Below are 20,069 nucleotides of genomic sequence, written 5' to 3'. Positions count from 1 at the left end.
TATTAAATAATCTAATAGATCTACAAATCTAATGTTTCTCCATTAAATTTAAATTGCTCTTTTGTTTTGTTTTGTTTTGTTTTAAGGGAAATGAGGTTAGCTAGTTTACACCTTTTTTCCAGTTTCAGTTTATATCACACAGCTGAAGGAATTGATTTTCCATTTGTCACTGTTACCAATCAGCATTTCATAACTAGCCTTACAGATGAATGAGTGCACTGTGTTTCACATAAGCATCTTTTTCAGACTGTTTATATCCCTCAATACCAGAAAGTTATGACAATGATAAATCTATAATTTTAAAGTAGCTTGCATTATTTCTGCCACTTCCTCTTTTTAATCTGTCAGATTAAAGTAATGAAGATTATATTACCATACACTGTACAACCACTTATAAAGGAAGAGGTTTAACTCTAAATAGTTTTCACTTGACCTTTTAAAAGCATCTACCTTTGCAGCAGAGGCTGGACATTTGAGAACCTGTCCATTTTTAAAATACTTATGACAGTAATGTTCTTTCAGATTTTTGCATTTTGCTGCTGTGGTGATTTCACTTAGCTGAGGAAATAACTCAAAATTTGAAATTCATTCATATGTTAAATCAATATTAAAGTACTGGTTAACCTTTGAAACAAAGTAATGAGATACTTACCTTCACTGCTAATAAAAATCAGGATTTGGTTTCATTGGTAAATGCTTTAGTATTTTGCTTTTAAGTGAAGACTGATAATAAAAGTCATTAATGTGTCAGCATGGCATTTGAAACAGTGTATTAAATGACTAAGTTGATTTCATCCAAATTGACTTTGTCTTGTCCAAAGCTAACAGATAAACAAATATTTTCAATTTAAAGTATGAAATCAGATGCTTTCAATATGACATGCTAAAAAAAATGCAGCTCTTCAAAACTTGAGTTTAAGTGTATTGTTCTAGTTTGCCAGTGGTAAATCTGATAGATTTGCTTTATTCTGTATTTACAGATACTGGTTTTGGAGGCACTCCTATGATTTGGTGTTTTTTAAAAATATATTTTCACTTTACTTACTCTCCTTTTTATGTAGTGTTCCTTAGCAGGAATGTGTGAACATGATCTTTAATCTATGATATGTGGGAGCAATATACTGGGCAATAGTCCCTAGAACAAATAAAACAAATGTAAGTGCAAGTTGGTGTTTGCATTTAGTGTTATTTAGTGTTATTAAGCAAAGTAAGATGATATTTTCATTTTTGGACTAGAAAAACTTGTAACAGATGCTTGGAGATTAACAAATTGCTAATGGGATCTTCTGAGGTTGGGAAGGCTGGGCGATGTGAAATAGTAGGGGTAACCAAAAAGTACTAAATAAAACATAGCCTCATGTTGAAGAATTGGTTGGTGTCAGTGCAACAGATGAATGTTTCGTTAAACTAGCTGTGTGTCTTCCTCAGCCTTAACAGTGAAAACAATAACAAATTTATTCTTTCACGTGAGAAGGAAATAGGATCAAAAGGTTATTTTTGCATTTATCTTTTTCAGTATCAGGAGAGGTATAAAACATAAGATGAAATTACACATTGTGCTAAAAATCTTCCTTTTGCATGTAGACATTTGCATCTCAGACATTTCTTAATAATAGGAAAAAAAGTGTCCAAAGCACACTAAGTTATCTCCCTTATTTTACTCTAAGATTGTGTCTAAGATTCTAGCAGCTAAAGTTAGAAACTCTTCTTATACTGCATTTTGTAAATCTTATTGTTACACGCGAGGAAATGAGCCTTAAATAAAACAAGTTACATTTTTTGCCTTCATTTCTGTCCTGTAGCTAGGTAGATGGAAACGGATAACCAAGAATACTTGTAGCTGTGATACTAGATTTGAAATCTCTTTAATTGTCCCATTTCTGTGACATGCAGTGTGAGTTTTTTTGTGAATGCCCTGATGTTGTGCTTTGCATACGTACAATAACTCCCAAGATAAATGTTTTTAATTACATTATCACTTAATACAGTGTTTCTATATCCATATTATGATTAGCTAATTAGCTAATGTGTATATATAGGGAGAAAGATGACTATGGAAGAAGCATTAGCATAACATGTTAATTTTTGGGTTTAATTTTTTTATTAAAGATCTTAATATTGTGTCATGACAATTTTTTTTCTGACAGAGATTAAAATTGAAAAAAATGAAAGCCATTTTTAATAAACTCTCTCTAGCAATGGAGGGATCTTGGGGACATCCTCCAAGCCCTAGTAAGTCACAGGATGCCCAGTCCTCAGGCAGAGATGAGAAGTACATGGCTGGGGTGGATCAAGCAGAGAAGAAGCCCTGGTGTCTTTCCTGCTGCTGCTCCAGCAGGTCTTTATAAGGAATTTTTTCATTTGTCCTGCTTAGGATGACACTTTTTGTAATAGCTGCTCACTGATGAATGCTGATTATTTGAGATCAATAGGTTATCGTTGGTGGAGTGGTGACTGGGAGTGACCAGTTTTGGTGTTGAGTATCCACAATCTGATCCAAAGGTGGCTGCCTTTTGAGGTGCATGGTGAGAGCACATAATATGTTCTTCACAACCTTACTTTAAATCCATTTGACTTAAAACAGTTAATGATTTTTCTGAATTTGATGAAGCTACAGAATCTTTAAAATTCAAGCATACGCAAAAAAGGATCTGAAATAATATTAACATATGTGAAGTCTAAAAGTAATGACATAAAAGTAATGAAATAAAAATCCTTACCTTTCTACTCTATATGCTGCTTTGCAATAACTAGAAAAAAAATAAAGGAAAAATCCATTTTAGGCATTTTATATAAAAAATTACAGTTTTACATTCATTGTATGGTTTGATCTAAGTAAAAACAATCCCTTCTCTCATAGAGATTCCTATATTTCAAACAGAAACTTCTTTTAATTAATTCTTGTAAGTTGCTTGATGTTTAAGGTCAGTGTTGTACTTCCTGTTTGCTGTGTACCCTGTGTGACTGTCATATGCCAAATATTTTTTAAGGTCTTTAGTTTTTATAAAATTTTTAAACTTGCAATGAATTCATATGGCCCAATGTTGCCATACCCAATCTGGATGTTTTAACAGAGAAACCCTGTCATTCATTACTGCACATTATTAGTGCAAGCTTTAAAGAATGTCCTGCAGTGCTAGGATGTGCCACAGAAGCACTGGATCTTATGAGACGGTACTGTTTTTTAATTTTTATATACTTAAAAATTTTCACTGTGTTTAATTAGATAAAAATATTGTTAAAAGTTAATTTTCAATGCTAAAGTGGAAAAAGTTAAAAATGGGCCGTCTAAGGAGAGGAGACAAATGGATGCAGTTAGTTCAAATAAAGAATTTATTTAGAACAGGATTCATTTCCCTCCAGACAAAAAGGGTCTGCAGCCCATTTCTCATTTGCTTTGTGACAGAAAAGGCAGCATATACAAATACTTATATACTTACATGCTGTATATCTGGGTCTCACGGATCTTCCCACAACCCTGTTCAGGTAAAGGCACGTCGGAAGCCTGCAAAGCAAGTGTGTGTGTACACTGGCATGTGTCCTGACACGGCTGTTTGCAGGGCTGTGGGACCACAGCCATTCCGAGGCGCTGGAATGTGAATCTCAAGGGCATCCAATTGCTAAATTGACCGCCTGCTCCCTGGCACGTTCTTGGCCCACACGGCCTCGCGCTCTGCCGAACATTTCCTGGTCATGCTCCATGGATTAACACGGAGCAGAGCTCCTGAGTGGAGCCAGGAAAATAACCCTGAGAGTATTCAGTTTACTGGCTATAATGGACATGCTTTATTTGTGTTATTCAGGCAAGACATGCTTCAAAATGATAGGCTTAGCTTCTGTGGAAGCCTGTGCAGCTGAAGTGGATTTTTCAACTTGAATTATGTTGTCTAGCTACAATTTTATGAAGTAAATATTTTCACTTTGAAACACATAATAAAAGAGACAATCTGAATTAGGTGTATTCAATTTTTATTTTAAAAACCAAATGCATTACATTTAGCTTTGGTTTGTTATGCAAAAGTTGTTCTATGCCCTCAAATTCAATGCTGTCATCGCAGGTGATTGCATTTCTTTAACTGATTGTTTCATTTACTGTTTAGAAATTAGGAGGGGGGAAATGATAAAAACATCAGAATGGCTTCCCTAAGTCAGCTGTTTTAACCTCCTGGTGCTCTCTGGATGGCGACTGGGAGTCAGGCTCGCTCTGCCCCAAAGTGCAGCATCCGGGCAGGATGTGTCAGTTTGTAAGAGTGAAATGGGGAGCAGTGAAAAAGGTGAAAGGGAAATGAATGGGCAGGGAGCAGGCTTTTGTGAGTGACAGTCATGTGGCACGGTTGGGCTGGAAGTAGTCAGGAAACAAGGGTCAAGAAGCCTCATCATGCTGATTGACCATTCAGCAACACAAAATGATTTTGAAGACCTGCTCCATAATGGCCTGCTTGTGCTACCCACAGTTTTAACACAGTCCTCATTCCTGCCATTCACTCTCGTTTCCGATTGCTGTTGGGCTTTTGCTCTGAGCTCTTCTGTTCCCTGAAGTCATTGTGTTATCATAAGCTGGATATGGTGTCTGTGCTGTGGGGGCATGTTGTTTCAAGCTTGAGAAATGGCACTTCCATTTAGTACAGAATGGGCTTGTTTGGTGTTTTTTCTATGATGGTATGACAGTGTTGACTAAAGTTTTTTGCTTTTTTTTTTTTCTTTTACTGAATCTGATTTCTGCCAATTCTGTTTGGTGCAATCTTTCACTTCAAGAACTAGTCTTGCATATCTTTTCCCCTAAGAGTTGAACACTTGTCTTACAGAGATTTCCTCTATTGTTTATGTGAATGGCGTATACCGTACTGCTTAAACTAATGCATGCAATGTAAATTCTATGTAAATGTAATATTTCATTTATCTGCTTATTATCTTGTTGTATAGGGAAATTATGACAGTTTGACAGATTTCTTCTTTAGAAATCATCAGTGCTTACAATTTAAGTTTTATCTTCTTAATTTGTGAGCTGCTTAACTCTTTATTTTGGGGGATTTTGTGCTGAAAATTAATGAAAATACTTTGAGTGAGCACTGAGAAATGTTACTACCTTTGAAGAAAGAAATACTCTTGGAAAGAATGGACCAAAATTATAATCCTACATTTAAGTTAGATTATTATTGTTTTTCCCCTCCAATTTTAATGTAATTGTAAACTTACTTTGAACAAAATATATACATTCATTATAATTTCACTGACAGATACAAAATTTACTGTGCTCTAGAGAAAATTTGTGTGCTGTGTTTTATTGCAGCTCCTTTTTCTCATACCTTTATGTAGAATGAAAATGAATGGGTAGAATTTCAAACTTGATGTATTCTTTAGCTTTAACAACTTCATATGGGAAGGGCAATAGTGTTAGAAGTTGAGATAAGTACCACTATATATGGTATTACATGCAGCAATAGTATTTTATATTATTTTGCTTTGTGTTCCTAATCCCTAGTTATCCTCATGAGTTACTGCAGAGTAGACTGGACACATCAAAAGGAGGTTCATTTTGTTGCTGACCCAGTGGGCTGACTCCTTGCTTGCGTTCATGAAAGTTAAATTTTTATTTATTGTCTTTGCACCACTGTAGGAAATAGGCTTGCTTTTCATATGGATGAATGTATATTATCTTATATCTAAAAAAAGGAGGGGTTTAGAGTTAAATATTGCTAGCTGTAATGGTAGTTTAAAGCTTTTGAAAAATACTCAGTTTCCAATATTCCATTCATGAATATTGATTTTTTTACACTTTTGAGTATTTTAATCAAAACTGAAATGTTGCTTTGGAAAACAATAAACTTTTAAATAATCTAGAAAAAGCAAGAAAAGTAAAGTGGTATGTCACATCCAGTGATTCTTGCAGAGGGATCTGCTATGTCTTCTCTCAGTGCAGGATATGACATTTAATGGTGGTTTAGAATATCTTAGTGCCTGAGGTACAGAGGCAGCATCTCCTCATCAGGAACATGTATGCATGACACAAAACATCTTAGTGAGGAGCAAAACATAATGCTGTTAAAGTAGAACTAAAGAAGTTGCTTTTGTGAAGAACAAGTTAGAGCTGTGAAAATTTGTGCCTCTCAATGTGGAAATCCTCAGTTGGCTGAGTGTTGTGTAAGGGGGCTGTCCAGCATGCCTACAGGCAGTTTAACTACACATATATAAGGATGCAGTTTGCATCCTTCATTTATTCCAGTCGCTGATCAAGTTTTTGGTGGAGTGTAATGCAAACAGAACCACATCTAATCCTTTCCTTGCAATGAACAGTAGGCCACAAACTAAACTATTCATGTAGAAAAAAATCCTTCTGAGGCCATTCTTCCAGAGCTGAGTAAGTCCTGATGGGTGGATTCATGAGGAATGATGCTTAAGTATGCTCTTTATAAAAGACTTCAGACAACTATACTTTCCATTACTACAGCCTCAGCCAGTGGGGTTGTATGGGGTTAAGATGCAGCTGACGTTTTCTGCTTTTCTGTATTCCCTTTGACCAATTTTCAGAGACTTTTGTTAACACATTACCTGTTAAAATGCAAAACATATTTGTTTTAATTGAGACCAGGTGTGGTGCAAAGATTACAGCTGTGACATGTTTATGTCCTTCTTTCTGAAAGGGATTGCTAAGTGTGTGTTCCCAGATATGTGATCCCAGTCTCAGATTTTACTTACTTTCCATTTGCTTCCCTTCTCTTTGCTTATCAGACACTGTAAGTAAGGTCCTGGTGTCCTTGGTCTGTTGCTAGGGAAGAGGACACAGTTATCACCCTGCTTCCTTTCCCCATGTCCTGTAGTCTTCCTCTCACCTGAGTGCTCTCCCAGGAAGGCTGTCCATTTTGCTTATCAGGTGGAAAATTATTTCCTGATTGTTTTGGGTTCTTTTGCATGGATTTATTGCTGGTTCTGACCAGTTGGTTAAACCAGTTTTGAGCTGCTGGAATACAGTAGCCAGACATGGAGTAAGGGGAGAACAGGCGGTGGCAGAGGTGGGAAGCCCTGCTGCCTGCTCAGCAGAAGAGGGAGGTGAGACTGGCACAGCCAAGGTGTTTCCCCATATCCCTGCTCCACTTGCACCTTGCTCCCTGTCCCTGCTCTCTCTGCAGAACTTTGCTTGAGAAACAGGTTTCCTCCTTCTTGGGCAAGTCCTTATTAAGCTACAGAGCTAACAGGAAACTAAAGGTGGTAGAAACACATAAAAAATTATGAGAAAGTAAAATTAAATTAGGAAATGTCTAGCTTTCGGCAGCTGGGTTTACATGTTTTAAAAGTAAGACAACATACGGCACTTAAGCCTCCTTACTCAGAACTAAGGAATTGAGTAGCTTAAAAGTCTTAAACTGTCTCTTTTTCTTTTTTTTTTTTCTGATGCAAATGTTTCTGTATCTGTTTATTTATAAATAAGCATTTTTGTCCAAAGGTGTTATTTACAAACAAGCTTTTAAAGTAGAGAGACAGTTCAGTTTACTGAAATACTGAATGACTCATTTCAAGTTGCTTCACTGTGGAAGAGAACATACTTCATGACTACAGCTGACCATTAAGGCTGGATTTGGTGAATCCTCTGCCTAAACTTGTCAAACAACATTTGTATTTGTTTTGCTTTGGTCAAAAACTGTGGTTTATGGACAGAGGCTGGTCAGTCATCACAAAAGTCTTGTGTTTAGTTCAGTTCTTCATATGAAAAAATATACAGCTTTCTTAATAACTTTTTTTTTTAATATTCTACAGAGACCTAAGATTTAATAGGATTAAAGAAATCCAGCCTGGAGAGTTTAGACGGCTTAAAAACCTGAACACACTGTAAGTTCTTTTTCAACCCTAAGACCCTTTCCCTTTTGACTTAATATAATCAATTTGATAATATTTCCTATGGGCTCACTTTTCACAGGTAAGTAGTCTCATGAATTTGAGCTGTAGCATTTACGCAGGTGGGAGAAATAGTGGTTAGGACCAAAATATTTGAAGGCAAAAACAGATGTATGTCTATCAAAATAAAAAGAAAACTATCTGCATAGTAGTATTTTGTTAATATACTTTAATTGAATTTCATTAAAAATACAGACCATTATTGCATATTGTTTTATGAAATAGTGACAAACTGCTTTGGTGGAATATCACATAATAAACTATAGAGTTACAACAGAGGTGTTTGAAGGCTCAGATGTGCAAATGTGTTTGACAAATGTAGTATTTGTCAAATATCTGACAAATTCTAATATTCTGAACTTTCCTATTCTTTCCTATTCCTGCTTACCAGGACTGGCAAGAGTCAAAGGGTTTTGTTCCAACTGAGCTGCCTTTCATGGAGGTCTTTGTTACCATTTACAATTGTGAAGAAAAGTCTTTCTAAAAGACCTTTTACAACCAATTATACAATTAGTATGAGTATTATCATTTTAATTTTGTATCTCCTCTGTCATTCCTTCAGGCATCACTTTTAAAACAAATGCATGTTTTTCTTCTTTAATATATTAGCAGGCATGAGGAGGAATTAAGATAGACAGATATTTTTACTTTTAAGTGTACGTAACTTATGATTGCAAATGTGACTTTTTCCCAGAACACAAGTAGTGTATGAACTGAAATACATTAGTAATATCAGTGAGCTTTGGATCACTATTTATCTGTAGGCACATGACAACAAATATGCTGACATATCTTGTACTCTATATTCACATCAGAAGAAATGATAGGACTTTCCCCAAAATGTATGTTGTCCAAATCTGTGCTACCAAGATATTCTTATTAACTGTCCCTATTTCCAGTCTCCTTTATCATACCTCTGTTTGCAGCTGATCCCCAGATTTGAATGACAATTTATGCCAGATATTCAACTCAAGTTTTAACTGTCCAAATCGCTGATCTGATGTCCACAAGTCCTAGATAAAGACCGGATACATTGTTTGAATTCTATTCCCTTTGTAACATGAGTGTATGAGGGATGAGTGCAAATCTGTGCATACAGACAGTTGTGTTCCTGTATGATGTAAAGGGCCCAGTACACAAAATATTGCTAAGAAACATCTGGGAAAAGTCACTTTAATGCACTTGCTAGTGACAAATCTTGGTTTTCATCAGTTTCAAACTGATGTGTAGACCTGATGTGGAAGGGTTTTTTTCCCCCCTTCATTTACATCTCAGATATTTGCAAGAAACTACATTATTCCCCTTCTGGGTGGGTGGGGGTTTTTTTTTGGGTTTTTTTTTTTTTTTTGGGGGGGGGGTTTGGGATTTGTTGATTTGTTTGTTTATCTTCATTGCTGTTTTTATGGGTTTGGGGTTTTTATTTTATTTATTTATTTTTAAATTCTGTCTAATTTTTTCAGGTTACCTGCAAGATAGTGGTTGAACAGCTGTAAGCACATAATCATTTTTTCTCTAAGTTATTCTTAGGGGAAAGAGCATTTTCTATTTAATATTATAGTGCTCCTGCTTTTAACACTTTTTCCCCCCTAGTGTTTCTTTATGTTAAAATATATGGTTGTTTATTTCTTTTTTAGGCTTCTAAACAACAATCAAATCAAAAGAATTCCTAGTGGGGCATTTGAAGATCTTGAAAATCTGAAATACCTGTAAGTTAAATCAATGTCACTGTCTTCATCACTTTGTAACAGCTTCTTCAGTGGGAAGGTGTTCTAATCTGAGATGGTGATTTCTGTCTGACTCGCCTAATCAGGAGATAAATTGCCCTGAAAATCTGTGAAATGAAATTATGGGATGGGAGCAACTATGTTTCTCTAAGTAGTTAATAATAAAACACTGCTATCTGTAGGTAATACATTTTAAAGGACTTACTAGTTGCTCTTTATTATATGCAACTTATAATTTAAAAGGGGATACGTTGAAAGGTGTAGAAAACCACCTGTTCAATGGTTAACTGAAATCTTCACACAGGTACGTTTTGTCTTTTGAAAAGTGGTTTAAAAGTAGCTAATCCAAGGGTTGTGTCTGCAGAAGGTTGTAACTTACCTAAGCTTATTAACTATACCTAAATTTTTCACTGAATTTATAAGTGAAAAATTCAGTGAAACCCAAAATATGTATATGATTTGCTATTAGTTCTAGGTGTTCAGTCACCCTGTCTATTTTAAGCCTAACTTGTCTCTTTTTTTAACAAATGTATCAAGGTTATTATAGGAATAAACAAAAGGCATCAAAAATGTTATTTTTTCTGTATAATAGACTAAAGCTGCATAGTAAGTTGTCATGGATTCTCAGCTCTAGTTTCTGGAGTTGAACTTATAGACTGTTATTTAGAAAAGTTTTACTCCAGTGTCTTGGAGTATTGATTGATGGTTACTTGAATGACGTAGAGAAAAAAAAAAGTCACAATTGAGATTTCATTGCTTTAGAAACAATTCAGAAGCTGAATTTTCCATTCAGTTTCTAAGAATGCAGCCAGAAGACCTCTAAGGAGGAGGAAGCAGGGAGAAAATCACATAAATTTCTGCAGATACATTACCTGTTTTTCCAAGTTGTGCTTGATTATGCTTCCTGCTCTCATTTTTATGTGTATTGTCTTTCAGTAATTAAATTGTTTAATGTATACACAATAGGAAGGAAAAGAATATTGAACAGACTGTTACAATGAATGATTAAAGTCCATGATGATTGTATTTGTTACAAGAAATGTCTGCATGATGGTTTTGGTAGTGTAGTACAGAAGGTTTTACTATATGAGGTTTGCTAAACTTCTTTCCATAGTTAGCAACTGTACAAAGATTTTTCTTGATTCTTATTAGTTCTTTGTTTCCACATGCCACATTGTTTCAAACATTCCACATGTTTGCCTTTACCCAGCTGTAGTAAACCTGAAATAAAGTTCAGTGATGCTTCAGTTCAATGAAAGAGTGAAAAAACTGAACTCTGTTTTGTTTTCATATACATGTAGTAATGGTTGTCAGTATCCATACTGTTGAGAGGAAGATCTTTTTATTTTCCTGTTGTTCCCTGGAAAATTTAAACATAAAGTTCAGTGTGGTCATTTATTCAACTGCAGAGAGCTCTTTAAAGCTATCCTTTGTTTTACAGAAATAAACTTTAAGGGTTTTTTTTTGCCTTTTGCCTTTTTCAATGACTGTGACAAATGTTTAAATTGTACAGCCTTAAAATTACAAAATTTCTTGTACTGGTCAGGTTATCAATACAGAGGACTTAAATAGCAAATCAATACCATTCAGCAGTGAAAGTTTCAGCTGAATAACTGAATGCTAACTGTACTCTGTGAAATGAATATTTCTTTCCAATAGGATCCACTAAAGTAAAAAGTGGGGGAGAGATTGGACAAAAGTCAGAATATACTACTATAAAGTAAAATTACCTGGAAAAATTGAGACTTAGTATCATGTGGTCCTGTGGATATTTGCAAACCTAACTTGTTCTGCCACGTTTAATAAAAAGAGATCATTGTTCATGATGTTACTTTTGTTCTTATGACAACTTGTGCTGGATTACATGTGGTTCTGAAAATGTATAATTCAATGACTAATTAAAAAAAAAAAAAAAAAAAAAGTCATTTCTCAGTGGCCCTGGTTTAGTAAAATGTGAATATATATAAATAAAAAATCTATAACAATTAGTAAACATGCATATGTAAAACTAAGTAAAAAATTTGCAATTATGTATTTTTCGATAAAAAATATAAAGTATAATGCAGCATTTTTTTTAAAGCCGGTCTCTGAGAGACAGATGTTAAGATCCATTCTTGTATGACTGCTGAAGATCAGCTTTTTTGCTTTCAAACAAAAAATTTTTGATCAGAATCTAAATCAGGATTTTCAAATGCTTCTTCGTACTATTCTATTCTGAAGTTGAGGTTAGAGTTTTATGAGGAGTTACCAGAACTGTTACCAGAACTATCTGTCTGAAGAACTCATTTTGATGAAGAGTAATATTTTCTCAAGTTTCTGTGTATTGCAAGTAAGTTTAAAGTGTTAAAGTTGGTCTTTACATCATAAAAAGCAAATTGTGCACATTATTTTTTAAGCATTTTTTAGGGTTTTTATTATCTTGTTCTTTATGTGATTGAAATTCTGGAAATTATAAAAAGCAGTTTTGTGTGATTTTGCTGTGCTGTTTGTGGTAATAATTTGATTTTGTATTAATATACTAAAGCTTGGAACGAAAGAAATGTAAGCATTGTTTTGTTGTGAAACTAAAAGGGTACTTTTTTTCCTTTTTTTTTTCTGCTTGTCTGCTTTTCTGTCCATCTGTCTTTACTCCATATACCTTAGTCTTGGCAGTAAGGCTCTTTAGTAATCTTCCCAACCTAATAATATAGATACAGATAAATTTGTGTAAACTTGATGGGATAATTATTTCTAAACCTAAAAGTCAGCAGTCTTTTCTCCAAGAGAAGATAGTTGGGAATTGAAGGCAGACACATTATTACCATTTCAACATGTAGAATAGAATATTTGAAATCAGAACTGGAAAAAATGAAGTTAAGTTAAAAAAGAAAGAATTCAGGAGGAGATATGGAAAAATATATAATATAGGTTAACTATTAAAAAACCCTTTCCAGATAAAGAGAACATGTATTAGACATTTACAGGGCAGTGAGCTAGAAGATAGCATGAAGGAAATGAACGAAATAAAACTGGGGAATGAAATTCACTTTGTCAACAACTTTGTATGTTCACTTGGTATGAAATGCACAGATGAGGAAACAGACATAAAAGTATTACCATAAGCATATGGTAAATGGTAATTAAGACTGTATGAAGTGTATCAGTTCCAGAAATGCTAACAAGGACGGTGCAAGTTTTGTTTTGTGTCTGATGAATGATTTAGTAGTGGTAGATGGTGTGTTAGAGGTTGGCCAAAATGCAGAGTTTCTGACCTCAGCCTTTCAGAAGGAGATTAGGTTTCCTGCCGTGCCTTCTGCCACTCTTGCTGTCTTGGTCATGTTACTTTATCCTCCAGGCACCTCCGGTGATTCCAGATCTCTTCTCTTTGCAATTCACGTTGCTGGTTCCACTGCCTCCTTCACCTTCCTATGTAAACCTGTCTTTGGGTATTTACTTACTTGTGAGATTCAACTCTAAAATGCCCATTACTTTCTGCCTTTTTTTTTCCTCCAGTTTCAAACAAATATATCTGGATCTTACTTTCCTTGAATCACATGATTTTTAATATGGACCATTACAAAAAGAGAAAATGAACCCCTCAATAATATCCTCATAGGGAATCTAGCAGGCTTAAGAAGCTTTTAATGAAAGCTACTTTTTCTCCCAAATTTTCTCGTAACTGATTACCTATTGTTAATTTCCTAAGTATATGACCAGTACCTCTGCTTTCTAGCAGCCTTGCCCGCATTTCTGAAAAAAAAAAAAAAAAAAATAAAATTAGGTATTAGTAATTGTCCAAAGATAATTTAATGTCTTAATAGAATAAATCCCTTTTTCATCTTAATCCACTCTTTATTCATCTCCTGTAAAATTCTACTATTCAGTTCTGTAAGAGAGCTTTTAGGCAAATTAAATAATAAATTATTTTTCCCTAATAGTACTAAATTTGGTTTCTGATAATGTAACTGAGATAAATTTTGAAAATGTTGAAATTTAGCAGTGTTTACAAAGTTTTACTTTTATAACACTGTATATGCACAGTACCATTTTGAGGGACAAATATTTTTTGTGAGTGGTTATTTGTGAGTACTTCTTTGTACTTTATATTCTGTCATATCTCTCTCCATTAGGCAAATAATTATATATTTTTCTTCCTGTTAATATCCTCAGTGAAACAGCTACACAATTAAATGGAAGTCTGGTTAACACATTTGTTACAGGACATGTAGCCCTGATGTTGCTGGGGTTTCTCTGTGAAGGGAGGATATGGTTGACTGAGGTTTGTTGAGTTTCCTGCAGCTGAGGGTTTTCTGGTCAGAATGGAAAAAGCTCTGGTTTAAAGCTGAATCCCAAATAAAGGCTCACTGAAGTGGCTTGGTAAGAACTCCTGAAGGCTGCTCCCTTCTTTGCAGTATGGTGGTAAAAGCCTGCAATACTACAGTCATTATCCCAGTCTAACGCACCTCTGATTTTCACTCTCTGCCTTCTTTTGTCTGCAGAGAGTAAATAAAAGTTGTATGAATGATTGTGGAAAACTTTATTAAAAATCTGATTAATTCAGATTTTTTGAATAAAACTGTTGAAAGGTCCACAAGAAATAATTAACTGAGAGCGGCTGTCAAAACTGTCTAAGCCCACTTTGGTTCTTTGGTCTTACCAGAAGTTTAGTACTCAGAAATAAGAGGGATTTCCACACTGCCAAGTGGAATTAAGTGTATTAACAAAGATAAATAACACTTCAGCTATTCAGTCCTCAAAATCTTCTAAGGAATGAAAAGGTGTGTTTAAAATTCTCACAGGAAAATAAGATAGGAATTGAATATCAAACAGAGAGGAAAATTAAGGCAGGAAAATTGTAATGACTGTGATCCTCAATGGAATTGGTAAATCTGAGCTAAAACAAATATTTTAATACTCATGAAATATTTTTTTCAAATAAAATAAAAACCAGTTCCACATATAAAATCACTGGTTTCAAATGATTTTAAAAGTTTTTACAGTAATTTTGCATGACAGTCATTTTTTTCTGGTTTTGAATATTTTAAAAAACTTCAGAAATTTTTTCCTTCCATGTTACCATGTTCTTGGAAGAACTCTGCTTTTTTATTCATATGCATATCTACATTAGTAAAGCACACAGGAATCTCTGTATATTAATGTGTTGGATTCTCAGCAAGCAGTGCATTGGAAAAGTTAATTTAGACTCGAAGGATATTACTCCTTATTGTTCCCTAAAGTTGTCATTAGTTAAATATCAAATACCTACAACTTCTTTCCTTGTTAGGGCCTATTGTGAAATATTGCCCATTGTCACATCAGTGTAAAAACTGCCACCACCTCCAGCAGAGCCAGTATTTTTTCTATTGCGTCAAAAGGAGGAGTTTGCAATATTTCCAGTAAGTTACTGAAAACCGTAATAATAGAAAACCCAAAACCACTACTAATAAGAAGCCTGCTAATAAAGTCATTTGTGGTGCAAAGTCTCTTCATCCCCTTTTCATAGAAATCCATGCCTGATTAACTGAGTTTCAAATAATTTGTCAGATAATTGTGAAAAAGTTCTTAACCACAAACTTGTGCCTATCCTAACACAAAAAGAGTGACTGACACTGAACCCCCAAAGTATTTTCATTTGCTGCCTCCATGCAGAAACTGTAGTCATCAGCTAAACTGTGAGATTTTTCTCCAATACCCCCTCACTAAACTATCCTTGCTGCTAAGAGCATGATGAACATGAGCACATATACTGATCTTTTCTGATTTATTTTAATTCCATAAAAATGGTATAGACAACATGTGTGATCATACTGATACTCTGCATGTTTATTCTGTTCATATTATAGAGTATCAATGGGGACTTAATGTCCATCTTCTACACAGTGATAAAACAAATATACAGTGCTGCTTTATGGATATGATATCAATATTCTAACTAGTATTTTTTGTGGATATTCCAAAGATGACACAGGTGGAGTTGCAGAAATTTCTCACTGTTTGTTCTCCAAATCCAGTAAAAGACTCACTGTATCCTAATCTGAATATTTGTACCAGTATTCAGATGAGATATTTTAAAAAAAACCAAGAGGCCAGTGGCATCTCTGGTGTGTTCTGTTAAAGGCACTTCTAATGCAGTTCTGTCCCATTGAGTTGAATTTGTTTTGACTTTTGGCAAACCAATCAAGAAAACAAGGGACAAAAATCTAGTAAGTAATACCATGAGCACTGGGAAGCCCAAGTTCGTCTGGGTATCAGCCTCAGGGCCTTCAAGGCCCCAGACTTTTGTCTTTCCTAGTAGTCATTTGGGATGAAATCTCAAGGACAGAATATTTTTATGTTTTCAGTTATTGATTTGTATTTTTTTCCTAATATGTAGTTGAAAAACTGTCTTCATGTGTCAACTTAATTCTTCTTTTCCACCTTCATGTAGCTCTTGTTTGTGTACTAATATTACTGATTGTTTCTTGTTTCAGCTATTTGTACAAGAATGAAATCCAGTCAATTGACAGGCAAGCATTTAAAGGACTTGCCTCTCTAGAACAACTGTAAGTGCCTTTTCTGTGCTGTCATCTTCATGGTTCCCCTGCAGAGGAAAAGTGCACGCCTTGATCCATACATCCTACCTGCATGCTCTGCATGTCTGCACTCCCTGGGTTGGGCAGAGTGCCCCATAATCATTTGCATGTGAAAAAACCACGATTTATCTCTGTGTCAAATTCCTTATTTCTATGTTTGTCTTTTATTTGTGATTTGTATTCCTGATGTCCCTATACATTGTTACATAGCTTTGACAAAGGAGAATTATTGTGGAAAATGTTGAAAACTAATGTGTATTGCTTAGAGGTAGATTCTTCTTTCATTTCTGCAGGTTCTTATATCTCAATTCTGCAAGTTTTATATCTCAATTCCTTTGATGGCAGCACTTTGTTTTACGCAGCATAACTAAAGCTGAATTAGCCTCTGCAAGTTCAACCCAGTTTTGTTATACTTTGAAACAAGAATAGTTTTTTAAATGAAAACTTTGCTATTATTTATATGTGATAATCATTGCCATATGCAGATATTTAAAAAGTAAGGAAATTCATCATTTGCAATGTAGATGTTTCAGTAATGTCCCTCAGAAAGATCAATTAAAATCATACTCCTTTTCCTGTATAATGAAGAATAATTTCTGCTGAGAAAGAATGAAGAATTCAGTCTTAAGCATGACAAAACCCAGTTGTATTGAGTCCATTAATTTCAACTATATTTTGTTTATAATCACTATAGGAGAGACATATTTGTTTTATAATCACTGTAGGAAAGACACATGAATTGCTGGTGTGAGTTCAGAGAAGGGCAGTGAAGCCAGTGAAGGGGCTGGAGCACAAATCCTGTGAGGAGCAGCTGAGGGAGCTGGGGTTGTTTAGTCTGAAGAAAAGGAGGCTCAGTGGAGACCTTATTTCTCTCTGCCACTACCTGAAAGGAAGGTGTAGTGAGTTGGGAAATGGACTCTTCTCCCAGGCTACAAGTGACAGGACAAGAGGAAATGGCCTCAAGTTGTACCAGGAGAGGTTTAGATTGGCTATTTGGGGGGGGGGGGGGGGGGGGGCAGGGAAACAATCATGGGAAAAAAGCATTGAAACAGCCTGCCCAGGGAAGCAATGCAGTCACTTTTCCTGGATGTGTTCAAGAAATGACTGGGTATGGCACTTTGAGGTCATGGTTTAGTGATGAACATGATAGTGGTGCTAGGTTGATGGTTAGACTTGAAAATCCTAAACATCTTTTCTAGCCTTAACAATTCTATGACTCTGTGATCAGAAAGCATTGCTCCACATTCATTGTGATAATGTTTAGGAGAAAGAAAAAGCTGTAAGTAGTTGTTTCGCAGTTTGACTACTGAATAACAGTAGTAAACCAATGAGTTTTGTAGTGTATAGATTGGGGGCTGAATATAAATTTTTTAACTCCTGAAATGTATTAGTATATTACCCGTGTTCTGTATGTACCAGCTTCCTTGTTACTGGAAACCTCTAATGGATATTAGTAGACAGAGTATATGTGAAATAAAATGATACCTCATTTGGGTAAAAAATCATACATGCTCCTTTTAGAGTGCAACAGATGTGTTTTGAAGGAGGACCTTCTATGTAAAACAGAAGCTTTAATTATAAAATGTATATAAATATGTAAATTTTTTCCTTAATGCCTTTCTCTTCCCTCTCCTTTTACTCTAGAAATTATTACAGCACCATATTGACAGCAACTGGTAGGGCTTACTTGCATGCTAATAGCAATACTTAATTTCTGTGTAGAATTTGGAATACTGAGGTTCATTTATTGAATGACTAATGTTTCCAAAATAATGTTCTTCCCCATGCCACAAGTCTCATATGCTGCAAGTGGCAACATTTGTCCTTTTTTCTTTTGTTGTTTTTTCCCGTTGATCTATGTTATTACTGAAAAACATAAATCAGTTTGAAATATTAACACCTTCTGAATGCACATTTCCACTATGGGGCAGTTAAACCTCTCTGCCTACGGTGATATCGCACTTGACCAGCTTAAGCTCAAGATTTTGAGACACCAGTATTATTCAGTATGAAACTGGGCTTGAGTCTCATCTCTCTCTGGGAAGTACAGAAATGGAGCTTGGCAGAGTCACTGCTCATTGCCTGCCCGTGTGTCATGGCAGCACCTGCAGCTGCTGGGGAGTGGGGTGCAGGTACTTCCCCACTGCCTGCACCAGAGCTCACTGCTTTTTAGAGCTCTTCTCTCTTAAGCAGAGAGCTTGCCGGGAAGGAAAATGGGAACACATGAAGTCAGTGGCAGGCACAAAAATAAATTTAATGGAGAGTACTCTTTGAGAATTTTACTTTACGAGAGATTTGGCATTTATGCATCTTTAGCATAAAAATATGTTCTGACTCTACAGGGTCTGTTTTATCACATTAGCTTTGGAGAAAAACTGCTGACAGGACAAGGGTTCCCAAGTGTCCTAATTTCAGTTTTGAACTGTATTGACAGTACTAAGTCGATGTTTCTGCGTTTGAGGTCTCTGTGGTCTCAAGTTATCAAACACATTTTGCTACTGGTTGTGTTAACTCAGCCAAATGCTGTTCTCAATGCTCAGCAGAGTTCTCAGAAGTAGACACTGTGGACCACATTTCAGGGAAAGACTTGTTTCACGGCAATTTCTTCTACTCCAGTGAATCAGAATTCAACTGATACTTATTTTAAAAAATACCTGAACAGCAAAGCAAACACATTTTTGGTGATTGCTGTTGTTGTTAACAGAAACTAAATGGAGTTAGATTTAGGCCTGTTGCATGTAAAAGGGACAACCCCCCCCCCCAAGTATTTACTGCAGCTGGCAGGTTCCTCCTTAAAACTCTGAAGCAGAATTCTTAGCTGCTGATGTAGTCAAAATAGCTTTTCCTTTGAAAATTTCTGCCAAGTGAATAAGATCTTTGAAACCTGTTTTTGCTAGGGTTAATTCTGAAGAAAAATTGGCAGTTTTAGGTACTTGAACACACTGAGCCATACATATTTCATCACCTAACTTTTCACCTGTGGCTGGGCATGAAGGGAGAGAGCTGATGAAATGTAGCCGCTTAGTACCAGTTTAGACACTGTTAAATCTGCAAGACATATGTTTGGGTCTGGCAAAGACAGCAGAAAGCTGCAGGAAACATAGTTTTTCAGAGCAGCAGCCGAAGGCAGACAGAACACCCAAAAGGCGAGGAGGGCTGCCTCTGCATGCTTGGGCTTAGACAGCTGCTCTATGCCTCTGTGTGCCTGGGCTTGACAACAGAATCCCACCTGAAATGTCACTAATACCCTGCCTGGGAGGTCATGGGTTTGGATCCCAAGATCCAGCTCTAAATGGAGTCCATTTCCAGATGTGTATACATTGTTTTCCTTCCAAATCTCAGCTTATGAGTTGTATGTATCAGGGACAAAAAGTGTACTCTCCAGTATTTAACGACAGGGATCCCCAAATATTAATGGAATTATTTAAATCTGTTCGCCTGATCCTAGTTATGCATTTTCTTTTAACTTTCATATTAATGTATTAAGTTTGTTCTTTATAAGCTGTTGTTAGTTATGATGTAGTTTATGAACACATATACATATTTAGGGGGAATTAATAGACAAAAACCTCAACTAACATATAGTAATACAGGTTGTTATATTAAATTACCTCAATTCAGTTTTCAGTGTTTTTGAAGTATTGTTATTTATTTTCTTGTTTTATATTTTAAGTTCCTGATTTTTGCATAGCTCTGTGTCAGCAGTAACATATGCACGTAACACAGAAGAGTCTGTGTAAAGTTGCTGCTAAAACTCTCTGTTGAAGGAATAATGAAAGATGATTAATTAATAGACAAACAAATGAGCCCAAAGGTGTGACAGGGACCTTGAGAAGTATATCCTTATTATTCTACAATAAGAACAGCTAGGGACAAGTAACTGGAAACAGATACTTGTCTAGTT

General features: G+C 35.5%; 1 protein-coding gene across 1 annotated transcript in view; it reads left to right on the top strand.

Moving 5' to 3' along the window:
• The window catches only part of PXDN (peroxidasin), an 85,240-nt gene that overhangs the window by 20,190 nt on the left and 44,981 nt on the right, over nt 1–20,069 (top strand). The window contains exons 2-4 of the mRNA XM_040058808.2: nt 7,753–7,824; nt 9,525–9,596; nt 16,064–16,135. Of these exons, the coding sequence (XP_039914742.1) occupies nt 7,753–7,824; nt 9,525–9,596; nt 16,064–16,135 (216 nt within the window). The remainder of the gene's footprint in view (nt 1–7,752; nt 7,825–9,524; nt 9,597–16,063; nt 16,136–20,069) is intronic.

The sequence above is a fragment of the Hirundo rustica genome, chromosome 3 (assembly GCF_015227805.2).
Source record: "Hirundo rustica isolate bHirRus1 chromosome 3, bHirRus1.pri.v3, whole genome shotgun sequence".
NCBI classification, from domain to species: domain Eukaryota; kingdom Metazoa; phylum Chordata; class Aves; order Passeriformes; family Hirundinidae; genus Hirundo; species Hirundo rustica.
Note: the sequence above shows the minus strand (reverse complement) of the source record. Positions and strands in the feature narration are given on the sequence as shown.